The 14981-nt window shown below is 35.2% G+C and overlaps 1 protein-coding gene across 1 annotated transcript; it reads left to right on the top strand.

The window, feature by feature from the left end:
* The first annotated feature begins 2333 nt into the window (after window positions 1–2333).
* On the top strand, window positions 2334–13196 carry LOC148943180 (uncharacterized). The gene is made up of 3 exons (XM_089102465.1): window positions 2334–3105; window positions 3530–4590; window positions 12945–13196. Exons 1-3 carry the CDS (start codon window positions 2334–2336, stop codon window positions 13194–13196), a joined length of 2085 nt encoding a protein of 694 aa, XP_088958591.1.
* The last annotated feature ends 1785 nt before the right edge of the window (window positions 13197–14981 follow it).

The raw sequence follows: 14981 nt of genomic DNA, 5'->3' as shown, positions 1-14981 counted from the left end.
ACTAATTTAATTTTATTTCAGCTAATATTTCACCATCTTAAAAATTATAATTACCTGTACTTGTCTTATCATGTTTTTGTTCGTTCTATATCATCTTTTCTTTCTTTAAAGGTTGATGAGTTCATACGGAAAGCGAGTTTGTGCCAAGACTGCGTATGTATTGAGGAGATGAGCATAGGTGTAAATACTAAGGTTTCACCGACTGGTTGTCTGCCTTTTAATTGTTCTATATGTTAATACTATGTGTCTATACTTAAATATATATATATTTTTCTTACAATATTTACGTCAGCGATGATGCTCCATTTTCTGTTCGTGAAGCTCTTAAAAAAGGGAACATGTCTGGTAGAGATACAAGTTGTGTCAGAAGTAGACAAAAATAATTGGAAGAAATCAGGGGTAAACCTAATGAATAATATAGATACACAAAAAAACAGATACCCCCAATCCAAAACTCAATTTTTGGAAAAATTTAATTTAAATCATATTACCAATGTCGCGCTAAAGCAAAAGTTATGCGAATTACTTTGGGAATTAAAAGACGTGTTTTCAACATCCGAAGACATAGGTCTAAATCCATTCTATGAACACGTCATACAAACTACAGGATTACCGGTTGCAAAACAACCCTACAGTATTCCATACAAACATAAGGAGTGGTTTATAAATAAAATCAAGGAACTTGAAGGAAATGAAATAATAAAACCAAGCATTAGTCCTTATTCTGCTCCTGTAACTCTTGTACCCAAAAAGAATAATGACCCTAGAATAGTGGTAGATTACAGAGCCTTAAATAAACAAGTAGTTAGCGATAAATTCCCACTTCCCAGAATAGATGAAATCTTACTCGATTTCAAACAAAAAAAATATTTACTTCCCTTGACTTAACTCATGGATACTACCAAGTAAAAATAGCAGAAGGCCACGCATAAAAAACAGCATTCTCTACAACAGAATGTGGTTCTTATGAATACTTAAGAGTGCCCTTTGGACTCAAAACAAGTTCAAGTGCATTATGCAGACCCTTGCTTCATTTACTAAGGGGACTAAATAACATAATCAATTTCGTAGATGACATAATTTGCATGGATAAAAACCCTGAAGACCATTTGATTACCCTATCCAAAGTATTCGAAAAATTCAGAAAGGAAAATTTAAAATGGAGGCCAGAAAAAGTAAGTTTGTTATAAAATAAAATTTTTGGGAGTAGTGATGACGAAGGGTCAAATAGCCCCAGATCATAAAAAAATTAAATGTGTAGAGAATCTCAAGCCCCCCAAACTATAAAACAATTGAGAGGTATCCTGGGACTTTGTGGTTACTTTTGAAGATTTATACGAAACTATTCTGGTTAAGTGCTACATTTCTCGACATGTCTGATCCCAAATATGAACTATTTACTAGAATGAGTCGCCGTTTGGGATCCACGTGGCACAGCCATAGCTGTAAACATAGTGATAAGCCTATCACACCTGAAATCATTCGTGAAATAGTGATTGATTCCCTTGCCACGTTCAAAGCAGATCTACAGAACGAACTTGAGATAAAATTCCAGTCACTGTTGAAACCTCTGGCTGAACGAATTTCCCTAGTAGAGCAGGAAATAGCTTCTAAATGTTCCCAAGCTGATTTAATACAACAGGTTACCACCGTAGTGTCAGTCGAAGTTTCTAAGGCTAAACAAAGCCTGTTCGATGAAATTTCCGGTAAAATTGACATAGACCTGCAGAGCCGAGTTCCAGTGCAGGATACTATCCAGGTTCAGCGTGAGCTTGGATACATTGCACAAAAACAGAAGAATCTAATTTTATTTGGCCCAAAAGAAGACGCTGCAGTGAACCAAAAGTTGCAGAATCCGGTGGACTTAAAGTTTATCAACGAAGAACTCTTGCGCGATTGCCCTGTGAAATGTTCCTTTTCTGTGAGATTGGGTCGTAAACAAGTTAATAGAAGTAGGCCGATAAAAATGATATTCAAATCCCCGCTCGATCGCGATTTGGCCGCCTTCTTCTTAGTGAGTAAACAAGATGCTCTTAAAACTAAAATACCAAATTTTCGAGTTTCTCATGATAAAAGTGAAGCCGAGTTAATCGATAAGAAGAAGTATGATGTTCTAAAAAAAGAGCTGAATGAGAAAATTGCAGCCGGAGAGAGCGGTTGGAAGATCAAGACACGCAAAAACGGACCGGAATTAGTTCACGAGGAGCCTTTTCGTCGCCAAGCCGGATTTGAGATGTCCGAGTGAAAATCTGCAAGTGATTTATACTAATTCTAACTGTTTGTCTACTAAATGGGAAGAATTTAGTGAGTTAACGCAGGTCCGTGTGCCACATATGGTTGTTGTAACTGAAGTTTTGCCAAAACATTGTAATGACCCATTAGCTTACTTTCAGCATCTAACTGATTATAGTTTAGTGTTTAATAAACAAGCAAAACGAGGGATATGCATTTATATTCATACATCCGTTAAGTTCAGTGAGATTGTTAACCCCATTTTTGATTTGGTTTCTGAGTGCCTTGTAGTTGATATTAAGTTACCTTCGCTGAATAATTATCTGCGTCTTGCTGCTTTTTACAGGAGCCCAAGACTTGGTCCATCTAGTTGTGTAAATGATGCCAATATTTTGAATTGTTTGACTTATCTTGTGAAAAATAGTCACAAATTCCTTGTGGTGGGTGATTTCAACCTCCCTAATATTGATTGGCAGACGCTGAGCACAAGTCAGCCAGGTGAGTCGTATGAAAAGACTCTTTTAGATAGACTTGATGATTGGTTTTTGCACCAACATTTAAATAGCGCCACGCGGGCAAGAGGCGATTCTATTCCCTCAATATTGGATTTAGTAATTACGAAATATGTTTATGATATTTTAGGCTTGGAAATGTTTTCTCCACTAGGAAAAAGTGACCATTCTGTAATTCAAATTACTATGAATACGTTTGTCCAGCGAGAAAATACTGATTCTCGTAGGTATGGTTATGCTAGGGCTGATTATCAGTCAATGAGGGAATTCCTTGTGTCTTTGAATATCACGGATGAGCTGCAGAAAGGAAAAGTGGCGCCTGACGTTGCATTTGAATTTTTTAAACATGCATTGATAGAATGTAGGGATATATTTGTTCCTTTGATTAAAAAATATTCTGGCCGAAGGAAGAGACCAAAACTACCTAGACATATACTCAAGTCAATCCAGGAAAAAAATCATCTTTGGAGATCTTACACTAAACTAAAAATTGAAAAAAAAGATTTCGCAAAAACCAAGTTCTATGAATCAGGATGATGACACGTGGTCATTGTATAAACGTGCTAGGAACAGGGCCACAAAGTTGTTAAGAGCGAATAGGGAAGTAGTGGAACCACACATTATTCAGTCGAGCAAAACTTGCCCAAAGCAGTTTTGGAAATATGTAAATCGAAACAAGCCGAACTTTTCACCGATTAACTGCACATTCACGCATCCGGTGACACAACAAAAACTTGATGATGATTTTGATAAAGCATGTATATTTAATGAAACTTTTACATCAGTTTTTGCTACACCTAACCAGACACATCATGACCAAGATTTAGTTCAGGGAATACAAAGTGGGACTTTATCATGTAGTGATATAGAATTTAGTGTTGCTGAGGTTCATCAAATACTTAAAGAGCTTGATACATCTAAGTCCCCAGATATAGATGGATTTCCTACCATTAAGATAACGCAGATTGCTGATGTAATTGCACAACTGCTTATGTTCCTGTACAATCAGTCCTTGGCAACAGGTACCTGTCCCTCAGGTTGGAAGAAAGCGATGGTTAAACCCCTACACGAAGCTAGTGTCAAATCAGATTTAAAAAATTACCGTCTGATCTCCATCACATCTATATTTTGCCGGGTTATGGAAAAGCTGATTGTTGCAAGAATCCAAACTTATTTTGATGAAAATAATCTTTGGAATCCTGCTCAGCATGGTTTTCGTAAGAGAAGGTCTTGCAACACTCAACTTCTGGAAGTTATTGTTGATTTTCAGCATTATGCTGATCTTGGTATACCGTTTGATTGCATTTACATTGACTTCGCCAAAGCTTTTGACAATGTTTCAATGTCACAACTAGTTGAAAAATGTCGACTCTGTAATATTGGTGTAAGAACTGTTGATTGGATTGCTGATTATTTGCGTGGTAGGTCTCAACAGGTAGTTGTCGGTGAAGCAGCATCACAATCAATTGATGTCCTGAGTGGGGTACCCCAGGGTATTTGCTTGGGCCCTATACTTTTCTGTATTTTCATCAATGATTTACCATCTTGTGTTCGTCATTCGTCAGTGAAGTTGTTTGCTGATGATGCTAAAATTTACCGACCAGTACTAACTACCGATGATGAGCCTATGTTTCAAGAAGATCTTGATTCAATAACACGATGGTGCGAGTCTAATTCGATGTTTGTAAATGCATCAAAATGTGCAGTGCTTCATTACGGGAATAAAAATCAGCCCAGCCGTGCATACTCCCTATCTGGCTCACAGATACCGTCAGAAGAATTTGTACGCGACCTCGGTGTTCACTTTGATACACATTTAAAATTTGATAGACATGTTTCGACTGTAGTAAGAAATGCAAATTACCAACTCCTCACTTTAAAACGGAATTTCAGGAAGTTTAATCTTAAGAATTTTATGTTACTTTATAAATAATTTGTTCGGCCAGTTGTTGAATATAATACTTCTGTTTGGTTTCCTCTGAATGTAACAGACGAGCACCGAGTTGAAAAAATTCAGAGGCGGGCGACAAAAATGATCCCTTATTTGAAACACCTTCCTTACGCACAAAGACTAACTAGGCTCCAACTTCCTTCACTGCATTTCCGACGTCGCCGTACCGACCTCATAAACACATTCAAAATAATCAAAGGCGTGGACGATATTGAGGTAGGAAAATTTCTCGAATTTAGCCACTACCACTTGACACAACAGCATCCTTATAAAATTTACCCACCAAGAACCCACAGGAAAATCGGACACAATTCATTTGTTAACAGGGTCAAAGACTCTTGGAATAATTTACCGCCAGAAGTTGTTGAAGCCGGATCAGTTGAATCGTTTAAGAATATGTTGGTTGATAGCCAGTTTTACGCAAGTGCCTTTTCAGTTTAGACCTTTGTGTTGCCTTTCATTTTGTTATATATTGTATTAGTACGACAAGCTTTTTGGCTTACCGTTATGTGGATTAATAAATAAATAAATAAATAAGACTCCATGACTATAATATCCTTAAGTCCATGGACTTCAACTTGTTTCAATCCAGAAGTAACTTCCCTTTTTAAATAAAAAAAAATATGCATTGACATTTGAGGAAAAGAGGGACCCAAATCCAACCGACGAAAAAGATGTGGTAACCCTCAAACTAATATTTAGACCCCTCTCTATCGGATATGAAGGAACTACCTTATTGGGTCTATGTTGAGAAAAAATTGGAACACACAAAATCCGATGCAACAAAAGTACATCAGATGCGACACAGGTAAGAAAATTGCCCCTTCCAAGAAACTTATTAAAATATCTAATAAACTATCCGAATTGTCCAGAAAAGGGAACCAAAGTCATATTTCAAGCAAATATCAAAGACAATGATTCAGCAAATGATCAAAGACGTAGTAGGGAAAGTTAAAGGAAAAGTCCGAACAGTCAAAGAATTTGAACACTTAAAAGAAAATCTAAGTCCAATTCTAGAAAATTGGTAGAAACATACACTTACAAACGCAACCACGCGCACAAAAGGTAACCATAAATACACAGGAAGGACTAAGATAATCTCAACTCGTGGCTTATATTTCTCTAATAGTCAGTAAAGTTAAAGTTAAAAAAAATATGCGGTCATCAAGTATAATAATAAATTACCATATAAAATTCTCTATACATTTTATAAATCTCCATCATGACTCAAATTACATTTTTTTTAATATTATAAAAAAAAGGCTTCTGTAAGTGTAATGAAGAGGTTTAGTTTTTTTTGTTTTTTGTTAATAAGTTTTTCTGAAAAAAGTTTTTGTTAATATGTTTATATCTAATTAATTAGTTAATTAGATATAATAGCTGGGTTGTCATAATTGGACTAGTTACAAACTTCGGACAAGTAAAAATAATGAAGGAACAAGTCGTACATTCCAATATTGGTCAACCTCTGTGTTATCAATGCTTGTTGATAACTAAAAGTTCCTAAAACAGTTGTACAATAATATAAAACAACTATACATATTTGGTTGAACTAATATGTATTTATATTCCTAACAACTGCGTAGGAAAACTTTGTCATTTTGTTATTTTTTTTTTCCTTTTTGTACTTTGTATCACTTCCTATAAACAAACCAACTCTGTAACCTTGATAATTGGGCAATGAGGCACCCCTTGTCACGCATAGACTGTTGGGCCAACTCAAGTGAAGGTCACAACTAATACTAATAAAGAAGAGAAAAAGGTAGTTTCATGGAAAACTAAATAATTTTAAATCAGTATGGGACTTAGAAGTCCTAACTTAGAGAATCGAAGTAGGTTCGAGCGAAAAGTAACCAAGTGCAAGGTGGCACTGGTGAAAAAGTAGTCCAACCTAAACCTGAAGTTGCTTACTTTCTATTTAAAAGTAAATATTCAATTTTAGTTGATATGGAGCTTTAGAGTATCGAATTATGTTGAGCGAATAAATACCCGAGTACGAGGAAGTACTGGCGAACAAGTAGTTTGACCTCGACCAAGGGTTACCATATATGTGACTAATTTTGAAGTAAATAACGAGACAATAGCCAATAGAAACTACCTTTCATTTCAGAAAAATGGCCTAAGCAATTATTGACACGGAATTTATAACCATCAGATTCGCCAAAGATAATATGATTTATTTAGCAGCAATCCTGATAGTAAACAAATCAGGAAAAGAGGTTTTTGCGAAAAAATGGGACGTTAAAAATGACCTAAGAAAATATAGCGAGGAATCGTATCGTTATTGGCTACGATTGGCCAATAAACCTACTTACCGTCCCTAAAGAGGAAAATTGGGTATACAATACAACGGAAGAAAGGGCAAGTACCTTCAATACATTCAGCATGAGATAAGAAAACTACAAAAGCAATATAAAATCCCGGTACTGGTTTGCAAAAGGCCTCAGATTCGGCCCTACTACAGATTCGTCCCTACTGTCAGACAGATTCGGCCCTACTAGACAAATGTAGAAAGCAAAAAATGTTTTAAGATTGAGGGAAACCAAGACTGTGTAAAATATCAAGGTCAACATGACCCACTCCTAGAAATAAGATATTACAAACAATATTTATACAATCCTAAAAGCACAAAATATAGTGCAAAAAGAAAGGAAATAATATTTAAAAGAATTAAATCAAATAAATCAAAATTAAGCGCAGCCCCAGACTATTAATACAAATTATATGACGCATTTCCACCCAAAAAATTTTTATTTCTCAAAATAAAACGCAGTCTCATCACTTTAACCCTATTCAATTCCCCAGTCTTAAGTTGTGTACTATGTGTTACTATGTTAGTTACAGCGTTCTACTAGTATACTGGATGTAAATTTTAGGAATAAAAGTGATTCAATGAATCATCCAAGACATTTTTGTTATTTTTTTACTACGTCAATTGAAAACCTCCTACAACCACCTACAACCCTCCTTAAAGATGAGTTATTAAAGAATATTATTTCGACTATAACAGAAAAAAGTTTTAACCAAAAAGGAAAAAAAGGTGCAATCTTTGTCTTCAGAGTACTGGTACAAAATATCCCAAAAACTAAATACCCAATAATAACGTCAGAAACTATAAAGTTATTAGACTACTCCATGAATACAAACACGGAAAAAATATTTTGGCCACTGAATTTTCTATCGATCTTAGTAGATCAAGGCCATAACTTACCGGAACAGAAAAACCTTTTCGAAATTTTTCTTAACAATAACCAAGTTTTTTGTAGCAAGTTCTCGAGACACTACCAACTGCTTCAAAGCAATTATCAAATAGCTAGCAAAATAAATACTGAAATTTTTATGGTGGATACAAACACATACGAGGACATAAAAAATATCACGTTGAACTTGTTCAGGAATGATATACACTTTGGAAGAAAAATATATTCAGAGTCAGATATAATAGTTTATGAAAAAAGGTATTGTGGAAAACGTCTCTATGCAGATGTACAATTAAACTTCGACATTACCGGAACATTAGATAAAAGGGATAGTTCATTCCGACAATGGTGCCGAAGGATAGTAAGAAACCATATCCAAAAATCAAATTTTACCCTATCAAACCTTGAGTTCCACTTACTAGGTAACAAGAAATCATTAAGCCATTGTATTCCTTCAAATCACTAATCAATATGATTTATCTAAGCCATGACATATATACAACTATGAATAATAAATCAGTCTGTCAGACAAGCAAATTAATTTCCCAAATACGTTTTAGGACTCAAACCCCAACCATTCTAATGACTGAGGGACCAATCATGACAGTTATAGACCCCACAACAATATTTATTCCCACATGAACGTTATAAACAATTTGACCATTAAGACCAAGAATATGTGTATAATGTATCATTTCCAGATAATCATGAACACATGTGACGAATAACGAAAAGGTAAATAAGTTCAAAACTCCCTAACCAGCTTATTAAGCAAATATCCTTTAAAATATATTGTTACTAAGAAAAGCATGGAGTTAACCTAACTTAAATTATCCCAACCATCGCCAGACAATAAAAATACTGGGAAATCTATTAAATAGAGAAAACTATATAATAAAACCTACAGTTTACCAAATTTATTAACAGCAAATCACAAATTAAACGAATTGATCTTTGACTATGCCATAAGTGAAGCAGTGAGTGATTTGAGCCATACAGCGCTAGACTCGCTACTAAAAACCTCCTTAATTATCAAAAAGGATTTGATAATTGACATCATGATCAAACTGCTGTTTTGTTCCTTCTCCCAAAGAGTAATTCGGGAAAATTTCAAATATAAACGAAAATTCAACTCTCTAACTTTTGAAGTTTTGATTAAAAGATCCCCAAGAAATGCTTACCCCCTAATAGAAACACTAATTAGTGAAAACCTGTGGCGCACATACAATAAACAAGGTTTCACAATTATATGGCCACTAACGTTCCTATCAATACTTATAGATCAGGGATACAATTTTGTAAAAACAAACAATTTAGTTCTCACCCTGTCTAAAAATTACATTAATCAAAACCACGTCGAATCATCATCCGGTCAAGCAACCTATTATCTGTATGAACATGATTTTCAAGAATTAAAGAAAATAACCCTTGATTTCTATAAAAACGATAAAAACTTTGGTTCAAAAGTACTGTCAGGTGTAGACCTAATAGCTTTTGATGAAAGAATTAAAAGCTAAGAAATAATATGCTAAAAAATATAGCAGGTGTACTTTTTGAATCTCAAGGTGTATTAGAGAATGAATGGACTGATCGTCTCATTCCTGATACACTCAAGGGTTACCACTTGTAAAAAAAAAACCACTCTTTTACCACTCCTACCATTTGTAAAAGAGTAAAGGGAGTAAAAAAAAAGAGTTACCGGCAACGGTTACTTTTTAAGAATTTCAAAAGGTCATTAAGAATGCAAAAAAATAGTAATTTATTAGGATATGATGAATTTTCAACTAATATACTAAAAAAATATTGCAGGTGTAATTTTTGAACCATTGATTCATATTTGAAATTTATGTAAGAAGTATAGGGTCAATCTAAGCAAGAGGGCAGGAAGGACATTACTGTGTCAATCTAAGGAAGAGGGCATGTAGGACATTACTGTGTCAATCTAAGGGAAAGGGCAGTCCCACCTTATAGTATCAATCTATACAGGAGGGCAGTACCCATACCATACAGGAGGGCAGTACCCATACCATACAGGAGGCCAGTCCCCCCTACCATACAACAGGGCAGTGCTCCCACCTTACAACAGAGGCAGTACTCCCACCATACAAGCTTAATAGAAGTGTCTCATCCCCATAAAAAATAATTAAAAGAATAAAAAATATAACAAAATTTCTCATTCATATAACAGGTTACACTTGAAACATCATATTAAACATATACAAACACATGCATACACACCCACATACATACATGCACACATACATACCATACAGGAGGGCAGTACCCATACCATACAGGAGGACAGTCCCCCTTACCATACAATGGGGCAACACTCCCACCGCACAAGCGGGCTACCATTCCAAGCAGACACATAATCGATCTAATGGGGCATTTCCATCCATATAACTATTTACATTAAAAATCCATATAACCTTTATACTCCTCGACTATTACGACCCTCGACTATATACTCCTCGACCCTCGACTATTACGTACCTTAATCATGGATCAAAGACAATATGTTGAAACAGACCCCAAGATTAAGTTTCGACCCATCTGTACATATAAGTGCTAATTCCCTTATGATCAATTAGAAACCAGCCAATCGTCCAAAATAAGAAAAACCACGCACGAACAGTTTGATATGGGAAACACAAACTGTAAGTGTATTAAGAAACTCCCAATGATACAGTGCCCAAAAGGTAACCCAACTCAACTATTAATATAATAATCCCAGGGATTAATCCCTCGACAACTATGTATCCTAAAAACAAATCAAGGACACAATGTTGAAACAGACTATGAAATTAAGTTTTGATTCACCTGCAAAGAAAAGTGTTATGCTTTACAAAAAGTTAAAACCAGCCCATCGTATATGATAAGAAGAGCTACACACGGACAATTTTATACGGGAAATGCATTCTGTAAATGTCTTGAAATTCTTCTTCCAAATATAAAGTGCCAAAAAGGAAAACTAAGAAGATAAACCCATAAACAATTAACCTTTCAGACACAAATCAACTGAAAGTCCAGACAAGATGATAGCAGATGTGAGTATGATAGACACGTAGAGTGGTGAAATAGATGTGAATTAATTTACATGTATCAATGAAGAACTCCAATAAACTTTTAACTATTTCGTAGAGAAATGAAATAAGTGAATTTTTAGTGTTACTTACCATGGATCGTGTTAAACCATTTTGTCATGTATTTTAATTCACCCTTTATCATTTGTATTAATTCACCTATATATATGTTGCAGCTTGGATATAAAAGCTATGATTAGAATTCAATGCCATATCAAATTAGTACAGTGATAGGTGGAGGTATAATGCTAGTATTAAAAAGAGAGAGCGCATATTTTTAATCATGTAGAAATATTATCATATCAGTAGACGGCATAATTTTAGTATTAAAAAGAAGGAGAGCATATTTTAAATCATATAGAAGTATTAGCGTATCAGGTGAAGGTATTTTTTAGCATTAGGTGGAGGAAAAGAATATTTAGAAATTATATAATATAATCAATAGCATTTTAATCAGTAGAAAACTCTATTTGGTGAAGGGACTTTAAGTAATGTATCGAAAAAATAAGTATCATGAAGTATTCAGGAATGTGTAAAGTTTATAACAGACATAAGATGGATTTCTTGAATCAATAAAATCTGTAACAACAAAACATAATCGAAATAAAAAATTAAAAGAACACGTAGTGGGAACGATAATGGGGACATCATTAAACAATGGGAAGGGTAATATGTAACGTGATCGAAAATAAAAAATCGCAAACTACTTTTCGTTTCAATTTAAAAATACGTATGTAAAACAGAACCTGCTGTTAAACTATTAGCTTAAAGTTATGAAACTCACAGAAGTCATAAATATGGTCATGGTCTGTAGAAATTTAAGAATAGCCATTAAAAAAACAATGTATCATCTGAAGAAACAGTGTAGCATCTTTATTGTCCGGAACGAATGTTCACTAGCAATAAACAGAAATCTGTCTTGAAGCAAAAAGACAAGCTGTCAACAATTTATGCAATAAATATTGGTTTGACTTGATTTCGTGTGACGGGCGGTCAACAATATAGTTTATTTAAAGAAAATTTGTATCGTTTCATTGTCCAGAACAGATGTTCAATTACAATAAATAATGATCTACTTTGAAACAAAAAGACAAGTTGTCAAGAAAAAGTAGATAAAAACAATACTTTATTAGCCAAAAATAGTCAATAAAGAAACAATGAATTTTATCTGAAGAAACTTTGTATCGTTTTTATTGCCCGTAGCAAATGTCCAATTGCAATAAATAAGGGCCTGTCTTGAAACAAAAAGACAGATTGTCAAGATATAGGATATAAGGATGATAAGTTATTAGATAGGACAAATTCCTGAAATGGAAACTGAGCTTACTCTAACAAAAGCCGTTGCATTTGGCCTTGGAGCCGCTGGTTTAGTTCTGCTGATTAGAGGTCATGGAAGACAAACAAAAAAAACGGTGCTACGAGCAGCAGTCAGATGGGCTAGGGAGGAGGAGCGGAGACATGAAACGTTCTCTAGGCTCTGGCGGGAGTTGGGGTATCACTTGGGGAGACAGATGATGGCAGAGATTGAAGCGGCACTTGTCTCTTTACTGTCCGAAACGAATGTTCACTAGCAATAAACAGAAATCAGTCTTGAAGCAAAAAGACAAGCTGTCAACAATTTATGCAATAAATATTAGTTTGACTTGATTTCGCGTGACGGGCGGTCAACAATTTAGTTTATTTAAAGAAAATTTGTATCGTTTCATTGTCCAGAACAGATGTTCAATTACAATAAATAATGATCTACTTTGAAACAAAAAGACAAGTTGTCAAGAAAAAGTAGATAAAAACAATACTTTATTAGCCAAAAATAGTCAATAAAGAAACAATGAATATTATCTGAAGAAACTTTGTATCGTTTTTATTGCCCGTAGCAAATGTCCAATTGCAATAAATAAGGGCCTGTCTTGAAACAAAAAGACAGATTGTCAAGATATAGGATATAAGGATGATAAATTATTAGATAGGACAAATTCCTGAAATGGAAACTGAGCTTACTCTAACAAAAGCCGTTGCATTTGGCCTTGGAGCCGCTGGTTTAGTTCTGCTGATTAGAGGTCATGGAAGACAAACAAAAAAAACGGTGCTACGAGCAGCAGTCAGATGGGCTAGGGAGGAGGAGCGGAGACATGAAACGTTCTCTCGGCTCTGGCGGGAGTTGGGGTATCACTTGGGGAGACAGATGATGGCAGAGATTGAAGCGGCACTTGTCTAGTTTTAGGTTGGCCGCTCTACGCGGATTGGAGTTTGTTCAAATTGTATTGTTGATTCTTTTCTATTATATTTTAAATATAATGCAATGATTTATATATAAAAAAAAATCTGAACTGCGCATTTGTGCATACATTGTTAAAGAAAGCTATCGATAAAGCCCATAGACTGGGGTCTTCCCTCTTCATGTGCAGTGTAGATGTTTCGGCTGCCTTTGACTCGGTTGTGCAGTCCCAGGTACTTCTAAAGTTACTTGAATGTGGGGTTACTGCACATGTTGTAGCACTTCTGTCGTATTGGTATTCGAGGAGTTTTTTGAAAGTTAAACTGGCCGGGGGTCTTCTGAGTAGACCGATCAGACTCTTCTGAGGTCTTCGAAAAGGATCTGTTTTAAGCCTTATCCTGTTTAACACCCTGACATCTGGAATAACAAAAAATATTGCCGTAGGGTTTAGCATCAATCTCTGCGACGTTAGCCTGCTTTCGTACGCGGATGACCTGCTAATGCTAAGTTGCAATCTTGTTTCTCTGCAAGAGAATATTGACCGCCTGATTTCTGGATATGAAAGTATTGGTTTACGAGTTAACGCACTTAAGACTGAGTTTCTGGAATTTACTTCTTCGGCAAGAAAGCAACTATGCAGTGAAAATACATATGTAAAGGTGGGACGAACGAAAATTTTTCCGGGAAACTCTGTGAAGAATCTGGAAATAACGTACGGTCAAGATATAAAAAGTTCACGTTTATTGATTATAGATAAAATATCCAAAAGTATTCGATTAAGTTACGGCAAACTTGTCTCTTTGAAGTTTAGCCTGAACAGGAAGATTCTTGCAAAGCTTAATGCAGCAGTTGCTCTCCCTCACCTGCTCTATGTATCTCCATTGTGGGATTGGCTCACCCAAACTGATAGACTAAAACTCCGGTCAATCTATTGCAAGTATCTAAGGTTTTTACTTAGATATCCGCTCCGTGAAAGAAACACATTCATCCTGCGTTACCAAAATATGGTTGACCAGACTGAAATTATGCCATCCTCCGAAAGAAACGGCAAAAAGGGGCAATGGAAACTGTGCAAATTTCTACCCCTACACCTTATCTACGAGTTCGAATGAAGAAGTTGTTGTTTGAGTTTATTCTTTGGTGTTGAACGGTTTTTGTTTTTCTTTTCTCCTTTTCCTTACTCCTCTTTCCTTTTTTTTGTATGAGCGGGGACAAAAAAATTATTATATTATTATTACCATAGTAATAAATTACGCAGAATTTGAAGTTAACGATTTAAATAGAAAGTATTAATTAAGTCGAATAACAACTCAGGGGTAGGCGGTATCTGAGAATGAGCTAGTCCAATAGGAAAACAGGCAATATATCCCAAGAGACGCCTCATGTAACCTAAGGAGAATTCAAAAGATATACTTAGTTAGAATTATGGTCCAAGAAGTTAGTCTTGATGCAGTAACGAGTGAGCAGTGATGAGCTAAGTTTGATATTATATCCTTACTTTGTGTTAGACTCAACTTATGAACTTTGCAATTCTTATTATGTGTTATCAAGTAGGATGCAATAATGCAGACTGTAGTGGTTAGTAATTTACCAGTGCCCAATAAACTTATAGTGTTCATGCCAGTTTTATGAAGTATCCTTATATTATACGTTCCCGTGTGCATTCCTGTATCATTCATGTGAGTAACGATAAAACCATTACTTTCTTATTTACATCTCTTCATGTTAGTATTTCTCAGAAATTAGTCTCCCCGTGTCTCTAATCGCTCCCTAAGGAATCTGACC

This window comes from Artemia sp. Qi Xiang Cuo, chromosome 16 (genome assembly GCF_049724085.1).
Source record: "Artemia sp. Qi Xiang Cuo chromosome 16, ASM4972408v1, whole genome shotgun sequence".
NCBI lineage: Eukaryota > Metazoa > Arthropoda > Branchiopoda > Anostraca > Artemiidae > Artemia > Artemia sp. Qi Xiang Cuo.
This window is presented reverse-complemented; position numbering and strand designations above follow the sequence as displayed.

What these genes read in the sequence shown, in the direction of transcription:
- LOC148943180 (XM_089102465.1), top strand. Translation starts at nt 2,334, where the DNA reads ATGGTTGTTGTAACTGAAGTTTTGCCAAAACATTGTAATGACCCATTA. An exon ending in TAAACATGCATTGATAGAAT is followed by an intron (nt 3,106 to 3,529) that starts GTAGGGATATAT and finishes CTTTTACATCAG; the next exon opens with TTTTTGCTACACCTAACCAG. An exon ending in ATAGACATGTTTCGACTGTA is followed by an intron (nt 4,591 to 12,944) that starts GTAAGAAATGCA and finishes ATAAATTATTAG; the next exon opens with ATAGGACAAATTCCTGAAAT.